This window comes from Culex pipiens, chromosome 1 (genome assembly GCF_016801865.2).
Source record: "Culex pipiens pallens isolate TS chromosome 1, TS_CPP_V2, whole genome shotgun sequence".
Lineage (NCBI taxonomy): Eukaryota > Metazoa > Arthropoda > Insecta > Diptera > Culicidae > Culex > Culex pipiens.
In genome coordinates, this window is record NC_068937.1 from 61,669,450 (window position 1) to 61,692,227 (window position 22,778).

General features: G+C 37.9%; 2 protein-coding genes across 13 annotated transcripts in view; one reads left to right on the forward strand and one right to left on the reverse strand.

Moving 5' to 3' along the window:
• The first annotated feature begins 261 nt into the window (after positions 1-261).
• Positions 262-1,212, forward strand: LOC120419874 (exosome complex component CSL4-like). Its single transcript, XM_039582735.1, has 4 exons — positions 262-528; positions 591-742; positions 799-895; positions 957-1,212. Exons 1-4 carry the CDS (start codon positions 352-354, stop codon positions 1,170-1,172), a joined length of 642 nt encoding a protein of 213 aa, XP_039438669.1. The 5' UTR covers positions 262-351; the 3' UTR covers positions 1,173-1,212.
• Positions 1,213-6,888: 5,676 nt separating this feature from the next.
• Positions 6,889-22,778, reverse strand: part of LOC120419862 (cAMP-specific 3',5'-cyclic phosphodiesterase-like) — a 78,187-nt gene continuing 62,297 nt past the window's right edge. For 11 of the 12 annotated variants that reach the window (XM_039582705.2, XM_039582703.2, XM_039582702.2 and 8 more), the window contains 11 exons: positions 20,456-20,644; positions 20,054-20,116; positions 18,141-18,242; positions 13,124-13,292; positions 12,952-13,045; positions 11,414-11,727; positions 11,085-11,349; positions 10,906-11,020; positions 10,596-10,758; positions 10,165-10,521; positions 6,889-8,231 (listed from right to left, as the gene is read on the reverse strand). In XM_039582705.2, coding sequence (XP_039438639.1) covers positions 8,169-8,231; positions 10,165-10,521; positions 10,596-10,758; positions 10,906-11,020; positions 11,085-11,349; positions 11,414-11,727; positions 12,952-13,045; positions 13,124-13,292; positions 18,141-18,242; positions 20,054-20,116; positions 20,456-20,644 — 1,894 coding nt within the window. In that variant the 3' untranslated portion in view covers positions 6,889-8,168. The remainder of the gene's footprint in view (positions 8,232-10,164; positions 10,522-10,595; positions 10,759-10,905; positions 11,021-11,084; positions 11,350-11,413; positions 11,728-12,951; positions 13,046-13,123; positions 13,293-18,140; positions 18,243-20,053; positions 20,117-20,455; positions 20,645-22,778) is intronic. The other variant, XM_039582698.2, reaches the window with a different exon arrangement.

Consider the following 22,778-nt stretch of genomic DNA (forward strand, 5'->3'; position numbering starts at 1 on the left):
GCGTGAGCTCGGGCTTAGATAACTCTATCGAGAAATTAAAAGTGAGAGTGTGTGCAACATGGAGTTAAACTTTCTATGAAGTTGTTGTGAAGGTTACCATGACACTTTGAAAAGTTTAACTCCATGTTGCACGCACACACTCTCACTTTTAATTTCTCGATATATGGGGGGATGGTCTCTTGTGAGTGTAGGAAATATTTTAACAAAAATTCGGTCTTATGGTTATGAGTGTAATTCCCGCCTCAATCTGTCAAGTTGTTGAATGTTTTGTTTACATCTGCTCAATGTGTTCAGCTGGTTCCGTGAGATTCGTAACGCGCATCATCCTGGTTACTGGAATACTGGAACAAAATGGTTAAAACTGCACCGGCAACATCAACAGGCGATGGCAGCAACTTTATCTGCGTCCCAGGCCAGCGGCTTTGTGCCGTGACAGAGTACACCGTTGGCGGCGAAGGAACCTACGAGAAACTCGGATATTTGCACGCGAGCCTCTCCGGGGTCGTTCGCATACGGAAACGGAAGAAGGTGAGTGTTTGCTGCTGGAATTGTGATCTCAAAAAATGTAAAAAAAAATCTTTTTTTCACAGAATAACCATATCTCCGTAGCATCATTCGGAAGTAAAACCGTTGTTCCAGTTATGGGAGATGTTGTGACTGCCAAAATTACGGTTATAAATCAACGATTTGCAAAATGTGTAATTATTTGCATTGGGAAAACCTGTCTGAACAGACCATACAGGTAATACTTTTTTTATAGTTTGTAGCACAATGAAAAAGTATTTTCTCAATCCTCAGAGGCATCCTCCGGAAAGAAGACGTTCGCGCCACCGAGAAAGATCGAGTTGAAATGTACAAATGCTTCCGCCCGGGAGATGTTATCCTTGCGCGAGTGGTAAGAGTCCCTTTTTCCGTACCAAAGTTCGGTTTTAGAACTTCCGAATTTTTCATTCCAGCTCCCTCAAATCGAACTCAACACCTATCACCTCACAACGGCCGAGAACGAGCTCGGCGTGGCGGTGGCCTTGTCCACCCGTAGCCTGGAACCGACCCCGATGGTGCCCGTTGGCTGGACGGAAATGCAGTGTCCGGTGACGCTAGCGAAAGAACCCCGAAAGGTGGCCAAGATCGTGCCCGAAACCGCGCCGCCAAATTACGATGGAAAGCTGTGATGTGTGGGCAAAAGACAATAAATAAAACGAATGAAAATTATTAAAGTTAAATTTTTTTCTTTGGTTTGGCAAATTTGTTCCATAATTTATTCTGATAAATACAGTTGTTGTTCGGTAACCGGGCTGAGAACGTAGCCCAGTCACCGAACGCTGTTCGCTAACTGGGCTGAACGAAAAATAACGAGGGGACTACCGATGCATAAAATTTTTTTTTGATGAAATATAAAAATAAAAGTTACTCAAATTCAATTACAATGATTACTTTCCATATTTCTCTAATTGTGACTTGAATTTACGTAAAAGTTTGAAAAAGTTTATTTATTTGTTGAACATGATTTTTGCATCCATTAACCCCTCGGTGATTTCGGTTTGTTTTGGTTTTTTGACGTTTGTCTGTTTTTTAACTGGGCTACGGCCTAGTTATCGAGCGCCCAGTTTAAAAGCAGCTCAGTTAAACAACTCCAGTTACCGAACAACTACTATATATATAAAAAAGACAATGCAACGCCGTAAGAAAACCAAAAACAACAACGTGACAATTTAATGTTGCGTAACGCGTGACAATCTCTCCCTTCTGTTGCAACGCAACCTGAGGTCGTAACGTCGCGACGCCGACAAAAAGGGCGCGCGCGCTCGGCAACAGCAATGGGCGCTTGAAAGGTGATGTGATATTAAATTAAAACGGACAAAATCTACACTGTTACAGTTTTAAACACATATTTATTTTAACAATAAGTAAAACCATTGTTCCATACACATTATAGCTTTCTCAAACTGTCTCGTTTTGTTGTTGTTGCTTGTTTGCTTGACAAAATGAAAGTTGAAAACGAAAAAGCAAAAGTTTTTAAACAAACAATCCGGTCGAATTTTTCTCCAGAAGCACGCTTTTATCCAATTATGTTTGAAAGTAAATTTTCCCTTATTTGTTTCGAATACCGCTGATTTGATCTTGATATTTTATAATACTTCTGTTTTGTGTTCGTTTATGTTATGATAATGTATTTTTTCTCGGTACAATTTTAACCTGTTTTGACATTCTCGAAACGAATTCTGCGCAAACAATGTGATGATTGTTCGTACCTCTTCTCTTAGGTTTTAATTAGTCAACAAATTGAAAAACATAAAAATATACTATTTTGTAAAGCATTGCATAGAACGACGACCAGCGTCTAAAATATATTTATATATCTATGTGTGATTCACTTCTAACCGTTTTTCTTTTGCTGCTCTTTCTCTTTCTCTGTTTTGCCTGAAAAGTGTCTCCTCAACTGGCAGACTTGGCCCGAAATTTGACCGCCGGAACATTCCATCAACGGGTTTGTTTGTCACTTTAACTAAACTTAATTGTGCCGTTCAATATGTAGCATAAATAGTTGGTGGAAAGATGTTGCCCAAAATTCGTTCACTAACCAAGTGAAACAGTCATATTCATATATATTTCTGTATATATTTACTCGCGAAAAGCTATGAGTGACTGTGAGATGCAATGAGATGTTGTGAGTGACTGTGACTTTGTATGAGCGATTTGTATGATGAGTGCGTGTCATGAACTTGTAGAATCACTTCGATAAACGGTGTAGGACAGAGAGACAGAAAGATGCCGAAGGGTGAAAATGTCAAAAATCTGTCGACAATTGTAACCAATATAATTGTGTCCTTTTTACGCCTTATTCAAAATACACGAGGATTATATAACTAACATGTAAAGCGTTTTTTCATACGTTTCTTTCATTTTATAAACCTGACTATATTTTACGTTTACTACTTTAAATACATGATTATGTTAAAGAGGCACTTTATTGCGCAAAATTTTGATGAATTTTGGGCAACTTTCCGAGCGAGATTTTTTTCTTCTTCTTTTCTGTTTTTTTTTTCAAAGTAATCACTGGGTGTCGTCAGTTCGAACAAAAACGAATGCCACTCCACTGTCCTCTGCCTTCGTTGGGTAACATCAGTTTTGATGGGACCGGAATCCTCACGGTGGTCAAATCTCACTGGGCCAAGCACTACTAAACGGGTAAAATCTAATATATTTTCTCTCCCTGTCAACTAACAATTTGTTCATAATGAATCTCGTATAATTGTTTGCGTATGGCTTCTTCATTTTTCCTTTTTTTTCCTCACTTGGTATATTGTCCTACTAATTGAAAGGAAACATTGAATTTCATTAGTCTTCCGAGCTGTCGATGCTGGGGTGCATGATGGTTGATTTTGTTTAAGAATTTAACAATAACTGAAAGTAAGACTTACAAAATGAAAATTCTTGTTAAAATAAAGTTTGAATAGTACCTGTGAATAGAATTATTTTTTTAGTTTTTAAAAACATGTTTACAAAAAAAATCCTAGAACCACTGCAAAACCATTATTTTTGAAAAAAAAAGTTTATAATTAACTTCAAAATCACACTAGACACCGCACGCAACCCTCTTCCGAACAGCCAGGAACGAACCATAAATGAACAGTAAATTAGCCAATAATCTAAACTATCTACACAGTTCTCGGTATTGTTTGAAATTCTAGTTACATTTTCTCATACGTTTTTTTGTGTTTGTTTTTTTGTCTCTCTCTGTTTCTAACTCTCAAAACTAGTTTACACATCGATATTTTTCACTTACTATTAGCATAATCAGACAGTTTTATGTTTCCCTCATTTTTTAATGGTTTGTTTTATTCTCGGTTCAATCATTTTTTTGTTGAAGCTAGTCTTATTCAATAATTGTAGAAGTTTGTTCTTCATTTGCCCCGCCTTTCTCTTGCTGTACCGCAAAACTGTTCTGCACCGTGTTTCATCTTTCGCATCGTCTCTGTTTTTTGTAATGATTCTCTGTGTGTGTTTGTGTTTGTGTAAATAAGTCTTAGTTTATTTTACGCTGTTTAAAAGAATTTCGAGTTCTACTTTCGATTTCCGTTTTGATTCACATCAATTAATGAATATATTTTTGCCATGATCCAAGTTTGAATAGAATTACAAAATGGTCTGAAAAATGTTGAAGCTTTATTTTCGTGCTTTTTTTTGTGATTCAAATTTCAAACAGCTCTTCTTATTAGGGAAGATAACTCCCTCCCAGATCAAACATTGCTTTGGATGTATAGTAATTTCTGCCTATTCTAAAGAAATTTGAGAAGCACCCATGAAATTGGGAATTTTTCTGAACATTGCAATGCATTGTGCTTGCGTAACATTACGATGCATTGGAATAAGAATTTGTGACCGATTGTTAATGTGTTTGTGGAACAATACGTTGAAATGTTTTGATTATAATTTTTCAGCACAAAAAAAGTTGATTTTCAGAAAAAAGCTTTCAAAATTTGTTTTGATGTAAATACAAAAATCCCCAGTTTTGTGTTAAACTTTCACAACTGTGTTTTTTACAGCTTAACGACTTTAAAGGGCAAATATATAAGTTAGGGTGGGTACGTTTTTCAAAAAGTTCTCGGATCAAGTTTTAGTATGGTTCCCCTTGTAGGGCATGCCCATAGAGACTTTCATGCCAAATATCAGCTCATTTGGTTGTAAACTGGCTGCGCGCATCAGGGTTAAAGTTTACATGGGAATTACTATGGGAAAATGGAACTTTTTGTTCAAACGCTTCTACTGGTCTGGGAAAATCACGCGCCAACTTCTGGTATGGTCAGGCCTATGGGGAATGGTCTGGAGAACACTTTCCCGAAGAGAGCATATGGACTCGTTGTCCCTAGACCTGGCGCATCGGCAAACAATCTGATGTCTCCGGAATCAACGGGTTTCCCTCAAAAAGCATCAAATTTTCCTTAGCATGCTATGAAAGCTTGATGAACACCGCGACGCCATACGTCAGGCAGCTACCACGTGGGTGAGAAACGGCTGGAATTTTTAATTGCAAACCTTCTTTTAACTAGAAAATCATCATTTCGAGTAAACCTGATATTATTTAGTCCAATTCAGAATCTTTGCATAGCAAATTTGTATTTTTTTGCAAATATTTCAGCAACGTGGTAGCTGCCTGACGTATGGCGTCGCAGTCAACTTATGAAAAGGGCAGTACGCAGTGTTGTAAAATATCAAAATGCTCTCCTTTCCGTCGCGAGATTCTCAGCAAAAAGAATTGCCGGTCTCCATCTTGTGTTTACACAATAGGGTGGGTACGGTTTTCAAAAAGTTCTCGGATCAAGTTTTAGTATGGTTCCCCTTGTAGGGCATGCCCATAGGGCCTTTCATGCCAAATATCAGCTCATTTGGTTGTAAACTGGCTGCGCGCATCAGGGTTAAAGTTTACATGGGAATTACTATGGGAAATTGGAACTTTTTGTTCAAACGCTCCTACAGGTCTGGGAAAATCACGCACCAACTTCTGGTATGGTCAGGCCTATGGGGAATGGTCTGGAGAACACTTTTCCCGAAGAGAGCATATGGATTCGTTGTCCCTAGACCTGGCGCATCGGCAAACAATCCGATGTCTCCGGAATCAACGGTTTTCCCTCAAATAGCATCACATTTTCCTTAGCATGCTATGAAAGCTTGATGAACAACGCGACGCCATACGTCAGGCAGCTATCACGTGGTTGAAATATTTGCAAAAAAAAAATACAAATTTGCTATGCAAAGGTTCTGAATTCGACTAAATAATATCAGGATTACTCGAAATGATCATTTTCTAGTTAAAAGAAGGTCTGCAATGAAATATTCCAGCCGTTTTTCACCCACGTGGTAGCTGTCTGACGTATGGCGTCGCGGTGTTCATCAAGCTTTCATAGCATGCTGAGGAAAATGTGATGCTTTTTCATGGAAAACCGTTGATTCCGGAGACATCGGATTGTTTGCCGATGCGCCAGGTCTAGGGACAACGAGTCCATATGCTCTCTTCGGGAAAAGTGTTCTCCAGACCATTCCCTTTAGGCCTGACCACACCAGAAGTTGGCGCGTGATTTTCCCAGACCTGTAGGAGCGTTTGAACAAAAAGTTCCAATTTCCCATAGTAATTCCCATGTAAACTTTAACCCTGATGCGCGCAGCCAGTTTACAACCAAATGGGCTGATATTTGGCATGAAAGTCCCTATGGGCATGCCCTACAAGGGAAACCATACTAAAACTTGATCCGAGAACTTTTTGAAAAACGTACCCACCCTATTACACAATCCCGTGTGACATTCTTTATTTTCTCTCTCTCTTTCTCTCATTCCCCCGCAACAGAGCGTAGCCACAAAAGCCACCACAAAATCATTTTTTCCAGCGCAGTTTAACAGGACATAATCCTTGGTTGGTTCCCAATCCCTCGCGTTTTTTCATTTCGGTTTTTGAGAAAACAACAGAATGGCAAGTCAGCGTGTACGAGGAAAAGAAAAGGATTGATAGAAAGAGAATGCTCTCTGGCAAAAGAAGAGAATTTGCAAGCTATACCCTCTGATATTTTGGCGCAGAAATCATCAAATGATAGTTTTCTCTATCACTCATTTAAAACACTGTCAGTACGACATGGCTCTTACAGGCTTTAACACTTTAACTCCCAAGCACGAGGAAAAGAGGGATTTGTATGAATATTTCGCCGTTTGTTGACTCCACGGTCGCTTCCAACTGCCAATTCCAGGAAGGAGGTGACCGTACAATACAGTTCATCAATACCATTTGAAATAAAATCACTTTTTGCATTTTTAATATTTACGGAATATTTTAATACAATCAAAGCTTGGTTTTCCTTAATTTAACTTTTTGTTTTCTTAACCAAACTTGTATCACCGCTCTATCTATGCAGGTGTCAGAGTGTGTGCTAAACAGCCAAAATTTGTTTTTTTTTTCTTTTGGGGTGGGTCGGGTCAGGGTTTCTCTTTGTTTTGCGTTAGATTGCAAGATGAAACTGAGACAAAACAGCATGCAGATTCGAATGAATTAACTGAACATCAGCGCGGGGGTTGCACCTCGCTCGCGAGAGATCTCGTTCCTTGAACTCTTTAGCCTTCTTTCGTATTTTGTTTTCTTTTGTTAATTTTCTTTGCTCTGATATTGCTTCTATTTAATAACTACTTATGCGCTAGAATAGTTTTTTTTGTTTTGTTGTAAGTTTCCTCCCTCGTCCTGGTTTTTTACGATATAATATCAGGTGTGTAGCCTTCGTGCTTCCTCACATTTTCTTTCCCCATTGTTCGAGCAACGTTTGCTTCAGTACGATTTCCGCTTTCTCTGTCACCGCGCCTGCGCTCTCGCCTCAAGGATGCTGTCTCTTTGATTACGCAGCGTGTGCGAGTGTGGGTACAAATATATCCGGGAAATAATGCCGAAAACATGCCACGTGGTGTCAGGATTTTTTTACACAACGATTTAGTTCGAATTTGGAACAACAAGGTGTAACAAAAATAAAAATGTTTTCTAAACATTTGGGGCGATCCGATGTTTTCTCTTTTTTTCCTGCAGATCGTTTACCCAGCTTACAAACTACAATTTAAAATTATGTTTTTGGTTTGGATACAACTTTGCTATTCGTGTGGTGTGTAGGTTGGTATTTCTTTTTATCATTTCTTCAACTTCAACATATACAGCTCAGAATATATAAAAAATTATTGTAACTCATCGTACAAATCTGCTTCTTCACAAAAGTTGCTCAACTAATAAATTATTAACAAATTACAAATTCTCTCTTTATGTATAATATTAAACGCAGGGAGCCTGCCCGTACGCGTGTGGGTGTGTGTGTTTTTTTGTATGTGTGTGTGGATGTGTGAAATATGAATGTATGTCCTCTCCCTTTCTTTTTTACCCTCTCACTAAAAGGCCCGTTCATTTGCTTTGCTATTGCGATTTCCGGCACCGGCGAACACTGTATCAAACAATTGTTTCCTCCTTTTTTTCTTTTGTTGTTGCTAAGTTACGAATGAGTATATGATTAATTTGCTTGCTTCTGTTGTAGCGTTTGCGCTCATGCTTGTGTATGTGCGAATGGGAGCTGATTTTATGATTTCTTTGTATTTTTTTTTATAATTTATGGGAAGTGGGTTTGAATGATGCGTGAATGCGAGTTTATCCTTTAGGATTTCTCTTCGCGATTCGACTCGTCGTTTTCCGAAGCGCTTTCCTCCTCTAACGTCATCTGGAAGGTGAATAAATAAACGTGGCATAAGCAATTGAATTGTTTTATTATATTTAATGATATTTTTATTCATAGATATCTATACAGCAGTTCCATATGGAAGTTAAAGAAAAATCAATAAAAGTGCTTGGATTTGGCTCAAAATTGGAGTGGAGGTTCTCTAGCCCAAATAATTAAACCTGTTTGTTTGTTGTTTGGCCATTAGGGTGACCTACACCGTGTTAGGACAAAAACCACATTAAAAAAAACGTAGCTTCGCTCCATTAAAACTAATTTTAGCTGTCTTGGACGCAAATGAAAGGTTATTAGATCATTAGATTAGATTCCGAAGAAAAATAGTTTGGAGTCCAAAAACAACATTTTACAAAGTCTTACGAAAACTCTTATCGATCTATAAAAAGTATCTGGTATAACATTTGTGTTGAGAAATCTCTTACCTTAAACCACCTTTTTAACTTTGTAAATTCGACTTTATTGTCAAAAGAAATTCCAATTTCAACAGACCCATATTTAGGCTGATTTTTTAGTGACACACGCCATAGTTGAAGGAGATTATTATTGCAAATCAATGTAACTAAAACACATACATTAATTTGCAATAAAAAAAAGCTCCTTCAGCCATGGCGTGTGACACATATGATCCCAGAGGTTCAAGGTCAAACGAAGTTCGCATAAAAAAATTGGAGCCTAACATTTCAAAAGGGCACGTAACTTTTGTAAACAATAGTGTATCCCTTTCACTCAAATGACAGTTTACATAAGGTGTGGGCTCATGGTTGAAAAAGATATGTATGGTAAGCACGAATTGATGTCTTCAGAGTGAAGAGTGTAGAGTGTCTATTTTTTTACAAACAAAATTGCAATCTCTTAAAATGCATTTAAAGGTAAATATTAATTAAAACAGATTTACAATCAGGCCGGTAAAACACAACTTTCTACGTATAAATCTCCGATAGTATGTTGGTTAATAATATTTTGGGAAGTATCTTCAAATTTGGCTTACAAATTACATTTAGCGTTTATTAAGTGTTTTTGCACAGATAACTGGCCGAATCAAGTGTCATAGGATTGACAAAATCAAGGAGGTATTAGACTATGACAAACAAACTTGTCAAGACATGCGCCTTTTTTGCTTTTAACAGTTTGCCTTGTTCGCCATATTGGTTTTGGAAAAGTTCGTTTGCTAGCAATCTCGTTTGCCAAACTCGTAAACTGTTTTACAGTTTGCGAGTTTGGCAAACGAGATTGCCAGCAAACAAGCTGAGTAAACTTTTACACTGTAAATGTGTAGTTGCCCTTCAATAAAATGCTATTATTTCAAGCGATCAAGTGTTTGTACTTGACTCTAGTCCGCAGCATACTAGAGTATGGCGTCTAAATTTTGGCCCCCAGACTGATTGAAGATGCAAGCTTGTACAAAAGGTGCAAACAACCGCAACGAAGATGATTATCCGCAAGCTTTCCTCCAACCATCCAGTGAGACAGGCTCACTACGAGGGGAGACTCAAATTTCTGAGGATTCGCAGGTCTCATTACTCAGGCATCTGTTCTTATTCGACGTAGTGAATGGAAACTCGGACTGCCAGGCACAAATAGCTTTGCTTCCACCGCAAGCTCCAGGGAGAAGTCGTAGAGGTGATGTTCTCTTTAGAACCCCGAACGATGGCTGGAGAAGTTATTTTAATTCATTTCATGAATGTTGTCAATGTTTTAATTTTGTCTTTGTCAAAACTACCTACGGAATGTCCAAGCTTAGCTTTAAACACAGAATAAAGGGTTTAAGTTAAATTCAGTCTGTGGATATTTTTTGTGTGACGAAATATTTTTTTTTTCATTAAATATGTTAAAGCACTATAGGAATTACCAGGCATCATCATCATGCGTCCTCATCAAACTATAAAAGCAGGGAATTCTTTCCAAGCTGACAACTCACCTGGAAGCGAATCTTTTCCTCGGGGTCGTCGAGCGCGGGCGGTGACGGCGGTATTAAGCTCTGGTAGTAGTCGCGGTTCTCCTCCAGCGTGTCCAGGATGTCCTGGGCGTCCGGATGCACCAGATCTCCCCAGGTTTCCCACAGCGGGTGCACAATGTAATCGATAAAGCCGACCTGCGATTTCTCGATTGTCGCATTGTGGCGGTCGCACATCGGACTGATGTCCATGCCGGCTGCCCGCTCCTTGTCGCCCTGCTGGAAAAACTCCTCCATCAGCAGTGAGACCCATTTTTTGTACAACGGTAACGGTTTGGTGGGATTGCTCAGATCGGCGCAGTGTACCAAGTTCTCCAAAACCTGTCAGTGAGAAAAGGGAAAGGAAAAAGATTGACTTTAATCAAATTTCTTCACACAGAGATCAACGAAATAACCTGTATCCTATCGGTGTAGTTATCCAGCAGCAGCACTCCAGAGCCGGCGACTTTTTTAGTTTCGACCATCGTTTTCAGATCAGCCAGTAGGGTCATATGCTTTGACATATCCGTTGATAGCACCATATCAATAACCATCTTTCGAAATGTTTGACGCTGCTTTCTAGAAATTGATCGTGGAAGAAACAATCAGTAGAATTTTAGTTAGCTTCGAGTTTAAACCATCTCACTGAAGTTTAATTATTCGACAATGTTCATTAAAATTTGTGAAATTCATAAAACTTCAACCAAACATGTTTTCAGCACTTACTTCTGTACATTGCGTAGTATGTCGCACTCCTCATTTTGTAAGAGTTTAAATGCAACTGCTAAATGATGATTTTCTAGTACGGATTCGTCATTGTACATAATTGCTAGTTCTGAACCTGAAAACAAAGTTGTCGAATGGTTTAGCACAAGTTTAGTAAACTGTCATGAAAAAATGCTTACTCGAATTAATTAAAAACTGATTGGTTAAACCAGGATGATCAACATCGTGGATACAAGCAGCAAACAGCGCTGCGCAGATCTCTAGCGGAGTAAAAACGTTCTCCAGGGCCGGCGTGTTCAGCAGAACGTGCGTGCTCTGGGCCACATCCGCCGCGTGCAGAGAGTTGTGAAATGGGTTGTCCTTAACATAATGATCCTCTAAGGTTGTCATAAACGCTAGAAAAACTTTGGATGGTATCATAAGAGTGTTCAAGATGTCCCTGTCCTGTGAAAGTAAGAGTAGTCAAAAGTTAGCCAACAAAATCCACGTTGAAGAAGCTCCCTTGTACCTGAAAGATAGCAAAAGCTACACAGGTCAGCGGTCGATTGTTGCTTAGAGTTTCGATTTTGAAGATATCGATGCCCCACGTGTCCACAATGTTGAGAACCTGTCCCAGTTGGCTCTCGTGGGGCGTGTCCACGCCGTACATTGGCAAACGATCGCTGGTGAAAGAGTTGGTGTGCATCAGAGGCCGCTTGAAGCCCGATATCTGCGACATCCGCTCGCCCATGCTGCGCGGCGACCGGCTCCGGTTGAGAGAGGCAGGGTTTAGCACGTCGGTATCGTCTCTGCTGTACGGTATGTCCACCTCTTGCTGTTTGTCTGGAATTCCACGTAAACGTAAGATTAACGATATATCTCAGTACCAAAAATGCTGGAAACGTTTTTAAGTTTTACAAGAATTACAAAAATCGGTTTCAACAAATTTTGCATTGATTAATAAATACACTTAGCTAGTGTGCGTGAGATTGGGCTTAGATAACTTTATACCCTTTAAAATGGCTCCAAGAGTTTTGAGTTTTGAGTTTTGGGGGCAAAATGTGCAACCTTAGAAATATTCTCAATCTCAATCCAGTTCGAAGAATCATCTCTGCGGTTAATTTTACGCAGTAGGCCTGGCCGTTTTAACACCTGTGATGTTTCATTGTAATGCAATGACACACTAAAATGTTAATAAATGACAAGAAGGCTAGGCGTAATCAAACCTTTCTCAAGGATTCCATCGAAAGATTTGCTGCGATATGGTTTGATTAGATTAGATTAGAACCAACTCGAAAAATTTTACTGCCTCTGTCTCATGTTCGAAATAAGCAACTGAGAAAAAAGCAATTGAAAATTTAACATCCTTAAGCTGTGGATGGAAGATATGATTTTTTTTAAATATTGCACAATTATGCGTACAAGTGCATTAATTTTATGAGTGCCCGAACAAAGCACTAGAGATTATTCGGTTTTCTACAACTTTACCATAAAACTAACTTAAAAACCAAAAAAAGTCAACATCGTCATAAATTAACTATTTCAGTTGTTAGCCATGTTTGTTAACTATGGCCTCATTGCTGTTAAAGTTGGGCTAAAAGTGCTTAAAGAAGCGTTTTTACATCACAATCAACATCTGAGTGGTATTGTGAAAATCACAATGTTGGTGATTTTTTTGGAAACATTTCATCGCAAAAATGTAATACCCTAGTACTTTTGTTAATTTGATTTGGTTAACCGTGGTGGATTTTCTTGAAATAATTCGAACAAAGCATCTACCACATTGATCGCACAAACAACTGTGGTAGAAAAGTATCCACCGGTAGATGCTTTGGTGGATTTTTGACAGTTCGAATTATTTCAATAAAATCCACCGCGGTTAACCAAATCAAATTAACAAAAGTACTCCTATGTCAGGCTAACATTTGGCGAAAAAATGTCAAACTCCGCCAAACTTTTTTTACATGTGAAAAAAAAAAAAACCTCCAAGTTTTAAATTTAACAATACGGCTCTGGTGTAACGTTCCAAAGCATATGGCCCTCATTGTACCGGAAACATCGACTCACCTAAAAACGTTGAACAAATATACTCGGAGATTTGGTTGCCAGATTTGCTTGATTCGCTAAGATGTGACAATTCTTTGTTGAGCATCCGTTTGAACTGTTCAGGAAGAAAAGAAAAAAAGAAAAAAAAATCATTTTGATGGAATACACATCACAAACACACAGCGAAACGTACCTTCAGGGATGCCATGTCGGAAACACTGCGATGCGTCTGCACCGTCTCGAGCTGATCCAGACACCAATCCAGCTCGTCGACCGTATCCAAAGCCAGCTTCACATACGACTCGTCCCCGGGAGTGTGTGCCTTCGGGATTGGCGTCACTTGAACATTGTTTCGTTTTGATCTGGTAGAAAAGGGGGAAGGTATTGGTGAGTAATCGTGATGTTTGCCCCGATGCTGATGAGCGAGAAAAGATTTTCATTCACAGGACTTTCCCATCACCGAGTCACATGACAGTCCCGGTTGTGACTGTGAAGCGTTTCTTTTCGCGCCGCCACTACCAACAGCTGACGAAAACATGTTTTGAATGCAGCCCCAGCAAAGAATGAAAATTAATTGCGACCTTGCCAGGTCTGCTAACTCGCGCCGATTGTTTTCAAAATATTTCGCAATATATAAATGAGCAAAAAACGTGTTGAATTCGAGGAACCGCAGCGCACGTCATTGCGAATTTTTTTTTATTCGAAATAAGTATTCATAAAATATCCCTTTGGAACGATAGTAGAATTGTCATCAAGATTAACTTCACATTTAAGGGGGATTGGCAATGTTTTTTTTTTAATAAGGCTGATATGCAGTTCCCAAGAAATAAATTATATTCCTGTAAAAATAGGTAGATATTATAGGATATTATGATCACAATACAGGACGAATAGCATCGCTCGATAATAGGTTCCTAAAAACCCTATGTAAATTTTCATGTTCAACAGTAAAAAACACGATTAAAACCCATTTCTGATCACTTTTTTCAATTTAATGCAAAAAAAAAAAAAATGACAAGATAACATTTTTTATGGGGACCATCCTCTTGGAACGAGCTATCAAGGAGGACTTTTTCTGTCAAGAAGGGCTGCGAAGATATTTTTTAAGATTGATTTAAAAATCCATTTTAAATCCTTGCGGTCGTACAAAGAGTCATTTTACTCAGAAAAATAAGCTTTATCGGTGTGAACAATAATATCACAAATTTAAGTTTCATTTTAGGACCCAATTAGTAACAAATCAAAAAATGCAATGTTTTATTACCGATAAATTAAATGCGGTCTACGCTTTATAACGTTTCCGCTTTTATTCAGAAATGTCCTTTCAGGTCCGTGCACGCGACAAGAATTGTTTTTTTGACAGAGTAAATGTGACATTTTATGTGATTTTGTTGTGTTCAAGAAATAATCAACAATTCTGGAGTTTTTTTTGAAAAGGACCAATAAACCAAATTTCCAATTTTTGCTTTTTGGGTGTTTTTAATACCCCTGACTCAAGGCTGTTTCAAAAACACCCAAAAAGCAAAAACTGGAAATTTGGTTTATTGGTCCTTTTAAAAAAAAACTCCAGAATTTATGTGTATCGTTGCGTAAAAAAAAGGTTTATGCATTTAAAAAAAATCATTTCATTTTATCTAACAGCATAGGGACCATCCACAAACCACGTGGACACTTTTTGGGAATTCTCACCCCCCCCCCCCTCAACCGTGGATAATTTCCATACAAATAATTTTTTTTTTGCATGGAGCATGGAAAATAACCCCCCCCCCTCCCCCTACTGTGACCAAAGTTAGATTTTCAAAATCACCCGAATCGTGAACCACCCTAATTTTCAACCAAACCAAAAGTATTGGTTTATGGATGGTCCCATACCAAGTTTTTATCATAAATTTAAAATTGCGTCCAAATTAGAAAATTTAAAATTCTAAATAAAAATTTAAAAGTTTCCATAAGGAGGAATCAAATTTTATTTGATTTTTTTAATAAATTAAATTCAAAAAAGAGCACAGCATATTTTTCCCATAACATAAGTTTTTCTTCTGTAAATACAGTGCGTCGGTTTGGAAGAGACCGTCGAGAGCGGCAGGTATCAAATTATAGAACAAAAAATCAAAGCATGCTATTCGAAGGAAACAAATCCATCGCAAGATCCATCGTTAATAGGGACGTGGCGTTACATCGTGCTGCCACCTGGTTTTTTTTAAGCGCAAGAGTGTAAAAGTGCTGAGCCATCGTCTAAAAATAGACTGCGTCCTATCTCGCCCAGCAAAATGAAGTCGATAAAGTAGTCGGTTTCGATGAGAAAAAGTGGAAAACGTGGTTTAAAAATAGCGACGCCATCCCCCTATTGAGGACTCGATGATCGACAATGCACAGTGGTCCAGATCGCTACATTAAGTGGAAAATGGATTTTCCGAAAAATGGTGAAGTTTTGGAGTTTTGGTGTCTTCAGAAGAGTTGTTGCAAATAGAAAGGGGCAACTTTTGGATTGGTTGAAAATTAGGGTGGTTCACGATTAGGGTGATTTTGAAAATCTAACTTTACAGGAATATTTTTGTCTTTTAGAAAGTTGTTGGGCTTGCCAATTCAAGCAACTTTCTATGACCAAATTTATAGAAAGCATCTGAGCAAATCCTCAGAAATCAGTTTTTTGAACGTGGCAATTCAGGGTTAAGTTTCAGAGAAAAGTGGGATTGGGAGCACTTTTAAAGCTCTAAAAAAAGAACATTTTTATTTTTTGACATGTCAATTTGGACTTAAGGGTCAAAAGTTACAGCCATTTTATGGTAAAAAAGATGCAAATTTAAAACTTAAATATCTCGAAATGGCGCAAACCAAATTTCAAGCACCATGTTGCATTTGAAAGAGGAAAATCTAGCACTACAAACGCTGAAAAAATCTCAGCGGAGTTTTTTTTTAAATTCGAGATATCTTCATTTGAAAAAGTCTAATTTTCAACTAACTAATAAAATTCGAAAATTGTCCGAATATATGTTTTGCCTTCCTCACTGAGGTAAGGCTATAATCCTGCTCTAAAAATGAACTTCGTATAAAAACGTCGTAGACCCACCTTCATGTATACATATCGACTCAGAATCGAAAACTGAACAAATGTCTGTGTGTATGTGTGTGTGTATGTGAGTGTGTATGTGTGTGTGTATGTGTGTGTGTATGTATGTATGTGACCAACAAACTAGCTCATGTTTCTCGGCACTGGCTGAACCGATTTGACCCGAACTTGTTGCATTCGACTTGGTTTAGGGTCCCATAGATCGAGTTTTATACAGATTGAAGTTTCGATAAGTAGTTCAAAAGTTATGTATAAAAATGTGTTTTCACATATATTTGGATCTCACTTAACTGTATGTAAACTATGTCCGGATCCATCATCCGACCCATCTTTGGTTAGGTTATTAAAAGACCTTTCTAACGAGTCCAAAACATTGAAGATCTGGCAACCCTGTCTCGAGATATGGCCACTTAAGTGATATTGATGTACTTTTTTGAAGCCGGATCTCACTTAAATGTATGTGTACTATGTCCGGATCCACCATCCGACCCATTGTTGGTTAGGTTATCAAAAGACCTTTCCAACGAGTCTAAAACATTGAAGATCTGGCAACCCTGTCTCGAGATATGGCCACTTAAGTGATATTGATGTACTTTTTTGAAGCCGGATCTCACTTAAATGTATGTAAACTATGTCCGGATCCATCATCCGACCCATCTTTGGTTAGGTTATTAAAAGACCTTTCCAACGAGTCCAAAACATTGAAGATCTGGCAACCCTGTCTCGAGATATGGCCACTTAAGTGATATTGATGTACTTTTTTGAAGCCGGATCTCACTTAAATGTATGTAAACTATGTCCGGATCCACCATCCGACCCATTGTTGGTTAGGTTATCAAAAGACCTTTCCAACGAGTCTAAAACATTGAAGATCTGGCAACCCTGTCTCGAGATATGGCCACTTAAGTGATATTGATGTACTTTTTTGAAGCCGGATCTAAAAAATAGATGAAACTTGTGTACAGCCATTGTTGTGAGGAAGGCTCCAACCACATAGGTGGATTAAGTTAGTTTTTCCATGTAATTTTGCCCGCTGGTTCTGAATCTGCCCTCAGAATTGAGCCAAAGTATCGAAAAATCGAGATTAGGTCATATTTTGGGTTTTCATGTAAAAATATCTTTTAAATCCAAAATATGACTAAAAATCGACTTTCCGATACTTTGGCTCAATTCTGAGGGCAGATTCTAAATCAGCGGGTAAAATTACATGGAAAAACATATATTTGGACAATTTTCGAATTTTGTTAGGGTGGTCCCATATGGTTTTCCCTTGAAAATTAGACTTTTTCAAATGAAGATATCTCGAGTTTAAAGAAAAACAACCCTGAGATTTTTTCAGCATTTGTAGTGCTAGATCTCCTCTTTTAAATGCAACCTGGTGCTTAAAATTCTGCTTGCGTATGTCGAGATATTTAAGTTTTAAATTTGCATCTTTTTTACCTTAAAATGGCTGTAACTTAAGTCCAAATTGACATGTCAAAATATAAAAATGTTCGTTTTTTAGAGCTCTGAAAGTGCTTCCAACGCACAATTTCTTTTTATAATTTTTTAACTCAAATTTCCTCTTTAAATTTCAGAAAATATTGCTGAAAATGTAACTCTCCCTTTCCAAATTATGATCGCCACATGAACACTAAGAATAACTGAATAAAAAACTCAATAATAATAACATTATACAAGAACAAAAACATACCATACAAGAGGAAGTTCAAAAATAAGTAGTAAACAAAAAAGTGGGAACTATACAAACAAGACAATGAATAATTTCCATCAAATACGACCTAATAAACTGTTTCATCTTCCTTTATCTTACATCAACACATTCCTTGCCGTTGACGTCATGTTCAAGATCAAGGATTTCTCCCTCAGTAACTCCCTCAAACTAGGCGAGCAAATTTCTATGTTCCAACAAAAATCGTATCCTTTTCGCGATCTTCGCCCTGTTTGACTAGTGGGTATGGATTGAATTTACCAAGATATCTTACGATGGTTGTGGTTTATAATTGTATCCAAATAAATGTTTGAAAATTTTGAATTTTGATATAACTGTTTTTTTTTAAGATTTCGCAATGAAAGATTGTTTTTTTTTTCCCATAAACCGAAATTACTAACCCCTACCCCTACAGTTAAATATACTTACTTGGGCGGCGTAACATTTGTCAAGCTGTAGAGGTTCGATCGTACCGAACGTAGGCTTGCCAGAATTTGCGCAAATGGTGTAACGATGAGATCTTCCATATGTCTGAATCCACATGACGCGTTGATGTTGTCGGGACAGAGTCATAATATAACATACAACAGTTGGAGCAGCGCGCGATATTTGCAATTTGGCGGGACGAAAACGATGGCGACGATGGACATGGAAGAAAAACATAAATTAATGCACAAGTAATTACAGGGTTTCAGTAAGGGATGAAATGCGAGTGTCCCGGGATGGAGAGAAGTTTTGAGGTTAAAATATTCCTTAATTTTATGATAATTATGATTATTTTACTGTATAATAAGCAGTAAAAATATGAATTTTAATTTAAAATAAGAAAAGAATGGAAATATTTCCAAAAACAAAAAAGGTTGTTTGATTAAGAGTGTATCGAATAAGTTCCTTGCACCATTTGTTATAATGCAAATAATTAAACCCAGAAATCAAAGAATTACCCCCTATATTACTGATTTGGGCTCATTCTGACCACGGGAACCCCTTTAGCTCTTAAAGTTTTTGATGGGCAAAATCGTCAAAATGCAGCAACTGTTTTAGTGTTTTCACATCGGAAATTTGAAATAACTTTCCCAAAAACAACATTTTTTAAAAGTTTTTCCTACGAAGTTAATAGCGAGACATTAGTTAAAATATGGCATCCGAAAATTCTCGTATGTTTGGCAGGTTTAGGATTTGGTTCTATTTTTATTCAATTTGTTGTATTTCTTACTTCAAAAACAAAAACTTTGCAAAGCTTTTGATGGAAACATGCTTGCTCCCAGAGCTGAAAATGTCAGGGGTCCTGACGCGAATATCGTCGACGCATACATGATTTTTTTCAGATCCATTCACTGAACCGCAAAACCGTGACATAAACAAACTCGACTCAGTCGTGAGTGCACTAGCTCACTGAGCAGCTGCAATGCGAGGCAGTAGTCGACCAACGCTAATTTGACGTTGCACGCACACACATAAAGAAACAAGTTTTTACACAAAAAGTTGGTATTTATGCGTGGAAATGTAATTTTGAATATAAGTTATGTTTGTTTTAAGTGTTTTGCACAGTCTACCATCATTCAATTGTTTGAAAATAGTCAAAATAGTGTTTAGAGAGGATTTTACGAGTCAGTCATACGACACGAATTGAGTGAGTGTAGCTCATTTTTTCACGTCTCTCATTCTCCAGCAGCCGACCGGCACGAGTCAGGCGGCAGTGGTTGAACGGACACAGTAGGCTTACAGTCAGATGCTAGCAGTGAACTGACATTTTGGTTTGCTTCGTGTACGCTGGGTTGGAAACATTTTGCAGGCCTGCTTGCTCCCTTTCTACTAAGCGTTTTATTACCTACTAGATTGTGGTTGAAAACGCCTTAAGGAAGCTTTGATTGAACGTAATATGCAAACATTAAGTGAACGATAGAATTACATGCTAACCTCTAAATCATGAAAAATATTTGTTTAAGAACAGAGCATACAACCAGGGTACATTCAACATTCAATGCTTATCCGGCCTTTTTTTTGTGCTCCCGAAGTTTAAGCTGGACTAAATTTTGATAAGGTAAAATTAACTTTTTTTTAAAGAAATACGTGATTCTCAAACTTCATGATTGGTATTTCGATTACCAATCTATTGAAAAATAATGTGGCTCTAAATACAGTCCATAAATAACATTTCAATCAGAGCTGAAATATTTTGCAATTATAAAAAAGAAAATACCTAAAAATATAAATATTATGTTATGGTTTTTTTTAAAACATTATGCTATGATTAACAATAAGAAAAGATTTCCATACAACTTAAGATGGGACACTCGCATTCGACTCTATTTAACTACTTACTGCCTGAGCATACTTACGTCCTTTCTGTACTAGTGATCGTTGGCGCCTCCACTTCTTTGAGTCTAGAAAATTTATCAGTTCTTTAGGATCGTATCGGGCAGACGTTAGTTGATGGTTGTGGTTTTTGTTTGGTGGTTGGTTCATTGGTGGTGGAATTGTGATTTTTGTTTTGTTATTTTGGTACAAATTTTGTTCAAGACACGGGTGCCGAATGTGGTCATTTTTTAGTTGTTGTCGTTTGACGGGGAAGATACATACATAGGAAGACATTAGGAACAGATAAACAGAGAGCAAAGATTGCAAGAAATATTCATATGTACAGCACACGTGGAGTGACAGGTGGGCCGAAACGAAAAATGTTACAACATGACAAATTGGTGAAAAAATGGACAGATCGGAGAGGGGAAAGCACAATGTACCTTTCGCTGGCGATGCTGGAGTTTCGAGACATCGACTTCGGCGACATCTCGAAATCCGAATCGGACCGATACAGGAAAGATTCCCTTCGTTGAGGTAGATTCTGCAGTACCAAACCGGCGGCAGCGGCGGCTGCTGGTGATCCACCTTCCAGCGGTGAACGTGAACCTTGGCCATTTTCGACATCGAAGCTGCAAGAAGGAAAGAAAGAGAGGCAAAAAGTGAAACAATGTTAGTCGAATTTATTTTGCATATCTTAAGATGGCGAACAGGTGGTTCAATTTATTGGATAGACGGGATGGAAATATACATATAAAAAAGGGATAAAATGTCCTTATCCCTCGGTGCCTGTATATAATCACAGTGGGGAAGTGCAGTAAAATTGAGACAGTGAATGACGATGAAGATAATACAATCACGTTACACATTACGGTTGGCTTTACCCTTCGGTGAACCCAATTATTCTCTTTTTCCTTTGGAATTCGCACTCGATTCAATTGAATTTTTATTATGAACTCACTTTGTCATTCCTCTACTTGACGGTAAGCACATTGTTGGCTCACTGAATCTTTGGAAGTTTCGTGGAATATTTACAAAATTTGATTTTTACAGATTGCAATTTCTTTATCCTATGATTTTTAAAGCAATGTTGATTTTCCTCGATCCTCCCAAGTGAAAAAAAAATTTTAAAAAATGTCCTAAAGGTTCACATAAGTTTTCTATGAAAAATATTAATGAAATCTCACTTTAATCTTTTTATTGAGAACAATCCATTTTCAGCCGTCGTTTAATTTTGTGCTAATAAATTTATTTTTGTGTGTGTTTCAATGTTGTAAGCTTGTAAGTGAATAACATCGGCCAATATAAATTTGCATCATTCCATGTCATCTGAGTACACTTTTGGACAGTGCCCTATTTTTTGTCGATTTTCTACTAAGAATTTCTCATAACTTTTCAACTATTCTAGCAGCAAAAAAACTTTCTTCAGGTTGGATTCTATCCAGATTTTTACGCGAATATGGCGTTACGAATGGTGCACGTCCGAAATGTCAAAATCGCGCAGTGGTACAAAAATTTTAAAAAAAGTGTGGCTGTCGTGCCTTGGCACACTTTTTTGTAATGTTGGTACCACTCCGTGATTTTGACAGTTCGGGCGTGCACCATTCTTAACGTCATCTTCGCTTAAAAATCTGGATAGGAAATAGATTGAGGAATATGGCAAAACAATCTTTTTGCGCCCAGCTTCATATTTTTACGCTGAGTTTAAAAAGCTGGTTTTGACCCATTTTATAGTTTTGTTTTTTTGTCATCGTGTTCCCCGGACAATTTTACTTAATGTGGGCTCTGTTGCAAGTTTCTGCTCATTTCTAGGCGTCCGAAGGTTATGTGTGGTGAGTCACCCAAAACCACTTTTACGCAAACGGACCGACGTTTTTTTATTCCCCATCCGATAGAAGGCCAGGAGGATAAGGCGGGAATCAAACCCGCGCCCCATAGCAACTTAGCGATCAGCAGCCGAAGCCGCTTACCACCGCGCCACGAGGCCCTCCAGAAACAGCGATTTTACTGAAAAAAAGTTTGTTTGTGCGAATTAAAGCACACGGTAACAGCTTGGTAACAGCAGAGTAAAATGTGAACATGTTCATGACCTACTAAAACATCCCGTTTCCGCTTTCATTACCATTTGATCATTTGGTCTTTTGGTACCTAGATTTACTTCCACGTGACTTTATTTCGAAAAACCAAACTCTTTGCCTTCCTCACCTCAATGAGGAAAGGCTATAAAATCACTCGAAAAATGAACTTCTTTATTGGACCTCGTAGACCCACCTTTACGTATACCTATCGACTCAGAATCAAATTCTGAACAAATGTCTATGCGTGTGTATGTCTGTAAGTCCGTGTACCGAAAAATATGCACACGATATCTCCGGACTGGCTGAACCGATTTGGACTGTTTTGGTCTTATTCGATCCTTCTTGGGGTCCCACAAGACCCTAGTTAATTTTACGAAGTTTAGGAAAGTACTTGAAAAGTTATGCTTAAAAAAACGATTTTAGCTAAACTTTGGAAGATTGTAAAAAGGGTGGTTTTTGTAAAAAAAAACCCGTCATGCTACACAGAAAAAAATATGTGAATTTACTCGAAACGGATAAAATGAATCACATGTAAACTCAGTTGATGTAAACTTGAGATTCGACGTAAACGGTTGAATCACACGTATAATCATTTACGTATAATTTGTTACAAATTTACATGAAATTGCATTTAAATTTAAATGTTTAATGATGTGCAAAAGTGTTACATCATAAATGATGTAACATT